General features: G+C 52.5%; 1 protein-coding gene across 1 annotated transcript; it reads right to left on the bottom strand.

Moving 5' to 3' along the window:
- Positions 1-2,569: 2,569 nt before the first annotated feature.
- Positions 2,570-3,157, bottom strand: LOC139470409 (serine-aspartate repeat-containing protein I-like). Its single transcript, XM_071252821.1, has one exon. The coding sequence runs from the start codon at positions 3,155-3,157 to the stop codon at positions 2,570-2,572; it is 588 nt and encodes a 195-aa protein (XP_071108922.1).
- Positions 3,158-4,215: the final 1,058 nt, after the last annotated feature.

The raw sequence follows: 4,215 nt of genomic DNA, 5'->3' as shown, positions 1-4,215 counted from the left end.
ACCAAAGTCAGATCGAGGTTCCGTGTCGATCTGATCTTCTGGACGACTTTGGGAAGGAGTACAGGTGGCGAAAAGGCATACTCTTTTAGTCCTTCCCTGAGGACACTGAAAGTGTCGACTGCCCAAGCCAGTGTATCCGGCACTGGAGATATGTAGGTCGGGATCTGGTAGGTCTATGTTGGGGAGACCGTGGTCTCTGGGTGAAGTTTCCACTCTGTGGAAGCCACTTTGCCTGGCCGAGATAGGGCATCCGCTAGGATGTTTCGGCAGCCCGGGATGTGGTGGACCTGGAACTGGTCCCTCAGGTGAAATAATCGGAACGTCTGTTGAAGGAGCAAAGTCGGATGAGTCGTTCCTTGGATCCGAAGGATGTTGTCCTTCGAGATGGAGAGCCAGGCGTGTTTGAGGGCCTGCTTCCAGTGAGCAATGGCCAAGATAAGCGCTTCCAGTTTGAGGATGTTGATGTGCCATAGGCGCTGATCAGCAGACCACAGCCCCAAGACGACCTGTCCCTCCAGGTGTGCGCCCCATCCCTGTAGGGACGTGTCTACGAATAGGCGCAGAGAGGTCGTAAGCCCTGTCAAGGAGATGCCGCCTAAGACATTCGATTCCACCACCGGAGATGCTGCTTGAGATGATCCGGGAGGACGATGGAACATCTGAACTGGGCGCAGTTGGAGCCTTCCTCTGTAGGTCAAGTCCTGCGTTGAGGTTAGGAGGCCCAGGTGGACTTGCCATTTGTGCAGAGAGCGTGGTAGGTAGAGAGCTGGAGTCAGGTGCTCCAGCTGCGCTCCCACCAGTGTCTGGGTATAGAGAAGAGATCGAGGTCCATCTGGAAGAGGCCCCTGATGAAGTGAAGGCGATTTGAGGTTGATCTTCCACCCCAATAGTTACAGGAGCAAGGAGTCCCTGCGGCGAAGTAGAGTGACGGTGTCCCAATGATTCAGGAGACAGTCGTCTATGTATGCCTCGAACTGAATGTCGGGGAGATGGTGGTAAACTGTGTGAGTAGCCACGGTGCTAAAGAAAATCCAAATGGGAGAACCGCCCATTGGGATGTATAGGGACATGTCGATAGGCATCCTTGATATCCAGGCTGATAAATACATCCTGTGCCTGGATCCAGGATTGCAGCAGCCTGAGGTGGTCATCCTGAATAAGGTGGACGCGCTAGGTAGCGTTTGTTGAAAGGGGCGAGGTTGTGGATCATGCTGTGTTTGAGTCCTTCTTGGGGACAAGGGAGACAGGTGAATAGAAGCCCTGTGTTGTGGCTGGGGCGTGTATAACCTCTATCGCTTTCTTGTCCAGCAGCGCAGAGATGTACTGGATTGGTAGCTACTGTTGAGTAGGGGGGTAGGTGGCTAAGGGCAATGACGTGAGCGGCAGGTCGTCTATAAGCGCCAGGTTGTACCCATGTAGCGGTGGGTCGTCTATAAGCGCCAGCTTGTTCCCATGTCGGATGATGTTGGTGTTGGGGTTGGGTCCCCCAGGATCTCATAATTCTGCCAGCAACAACCAAGTCTTCCACGTACAGGAGTGTCGACAACTTGGACAGCTGAGGGTGGAAGTCCCAGTCGTGCTTGTCTGGCTATTCACTTGAAGTCCCTGCCGTCGGCGTTACCTCCCTTGGAGTGGCCAGGGCAGGATTGTTATGCGCCCGATGCCCTGCCTTTTCCTCTACCCTGAGAGGTTGAGGTGGTGCCGCGCCACTGGGGCTGGTGGGTGTTGCGTCACGGCTGGTATGAGCCAGACTGGGATGCCACAGCGAAGGCTGGCTGTGACACCCTAGCCAGGGTCTTGAGAGCTGTCTCGTCTCAGGTGAAGGCCGAGACTCAGGATTGAGTCATTGATGTACAGCGACAGGCGCCTGGTCGAGTGGTTGCAGTGTTACACATAAGTGATCATGCAAGCCAGTCTGTACAAATACACAGCACGGATCCCATAAGGTCGGTTGACCTGATTACGGTCGATGATGTTTACAGTCGTAGTTCTTGACACGTGACATGTATGTCGTCCTGCGCAGTAAATTGTAACCCCATATGCTGAGTGGACTAGTTCAAGCTCCACACACGGCCAATCCCCTGTGAACCCTGTGGTAGACAGACCAGTGGTGTGTCCTAGTTCTGAGTAGGAACTGTGACGTTGCCGGTGTAGAGGCAAGTTGATCCCCATGATAAGAGTGACGACTGGTCCGGTGTTGTTAACGATGACCCAGTTGGGTACCCGGAAGCATATGATGATTCTGTTGAATACCGAATCGGTCATGGCGCTGTGATCGTCACCTGTGGTGCAGATAATATCTACCAGACGCCGTGGGTAGGGAGATCTTTGAGAGTATGTTTGCTTTCTCCGAGGAAACGTTCAACCAACATTGATAGATGAGATTTGGTGGGAGATTTCCACAGAACCGATACCACGAGGTTAGGCGCTTCCAGGATCTTGGGAAGTGTTGGAGCGCCGTTGTATGGATGCCAATCATGTGTCCGTGTTGGAGCGCCATTATATGGACGCCAATCAAGTGTCCAGCGACCGCTCTGGTCTCCTTAGGTAGTTGGCCCTGGGGAGCTGATCATCTCATAGGCCTGTAGAATGAGAGCAGGTAGCCACAAGGACATCGTGGAATGGCAAATCGTCTGTCTGCGTGGTTGTCCCGGGTGTGCGTCTGTAGAGGCGCACTTGGGAGAGGCGCAAGGATAGGCGCAACCAGAGACGCTAGGATAGACGCCTTTACGGACACTGTAGACGGTGCTTTTGTAAAGGCGAATGTATGGGCGTCCGATGAGGCACTGGCGTCTGTATAGGCATCCGACGAGGCGCTGGCGTCTGTATAGGCGTCCGACGAGGCACTGGCGTCTGTATGGGCGTCCGACGAGGCACTGGCGTCTGTATAGGCATCCGACGAGGCACTGGCGTCTGTATAGGCATCCGACGAGGCGCTGGCGTCTGTATAGGCATCCGACGAGGCGCTGGCGTCTGTATATGCGTCCGACGAGGCGCTGGCGTCTGTATAGGCGTCCGACGAGGCGCTGGCGTCTGTATAGGCATCCGACGAGGCGCTGGCGTCTGTATAGGCATCCGACGAGGCGCTGGCGTCTGTATAGGCATCCACTGGCATCTGTATAGGCATCCGACGAGGCACTGGCGTCTGTATAGGCATCCGACGAGGCGCTGGCGTCTGTATAGGCGTCCGACGAGGCGCTGGCGTCTGTATAGGCGTCCGACGAGGCGCTGGCGTCTGTATAGGCGTCCGACGAGGCGCTGGCGTCTGTATCGGCGCTGTTTAAGGATAGGCACTATCGGTTGACTGGATAGGTGCTGTTAAGATAGACGCAGTGGTGGTCGTCAGGGAGCTCTGGGTAGAGACTGAGACCATGGGGCCCGACATCATGGTAGTACTGGAGGTCAGGGAGACATCTGGCGCCGGTGTTTTCCTGGCCTGTTGCGTTCTCCGTTCCCTGGACATAGGGAGGTACCATCTGAAAGCTGTGGAGGAAAGCGGAGCCAGTCTGTACATCTATGACACTGGGGACATTTATCTGCAATGAAGCAGTGTAAAATCACAATGTGTCCCCTCCTGATTATGTATGCTATAATTTGTTTATCCCACTGCGTGGGTTTATAAAATAATTATTACGACAAACGTAAGACAACATACAAAACGAAGACAAAATACTTGCGAGGGTACGCCAATGGTGGGGTGCAAAGCAAGAAGAATATAGAACGCAAGCCAGTTAATAACTGGCCAGGTAAAATATTCAGGATGGCTACTTGAAACAACAAGACACCTGGGTTTACCATTGTTTTCTTTCTGAAGAAAACCGCCAGCAGTTGTACAAAAGTTATGCACATGTTAAAACATACAATGTCTCACAAGATACAAACCGTGTGCACAACACAAACATAATGAACATTAACTCAAGAAGCAAAACACGTAAGGGTACAGGTTTGAACAAGTTTATGCTACAGATCAAAAACAGGTCTTCTCTCAGCAAGTGACAAGAGTAATGTGAGGATCCATGACATCACTTCCTTTGGTCACGTGGGAGCTGCGTGAAAGGGTTGGCCTCTCAGTTGGAACAACTTCTTCAAACAAAGACCTTCACACAGCTCTTTTCTCTGTCAAGAACAAGCAGTGATATGCATTAAGGAGTAATACAGGATAAGTTAAAAATTGTCTGGTTTGAATGGGGTAATAATAAAGAATATGTTCATACT

Source organism: Haliotis cracherodii, unplaced genomic scaffold (assembly GCF_022045235.1).
Source record: "Haliotis cracherodii isolate W230 unplaced genomic scaffold, xgHalCrac1.p SCAF_20, whole genome shotgun sequence".
In the NCBI taxonomy this organism is placed as follows: domain Eukaryota; kingdom Metazoa; phylum Mollusca; class Gastropoda; order Lepetellida; family Haliotidae; genus Haliotis; species Haliotis cracherodii.
This window is presented reverse-complemented; position numbering and strand designations above follow the sequence as displayed.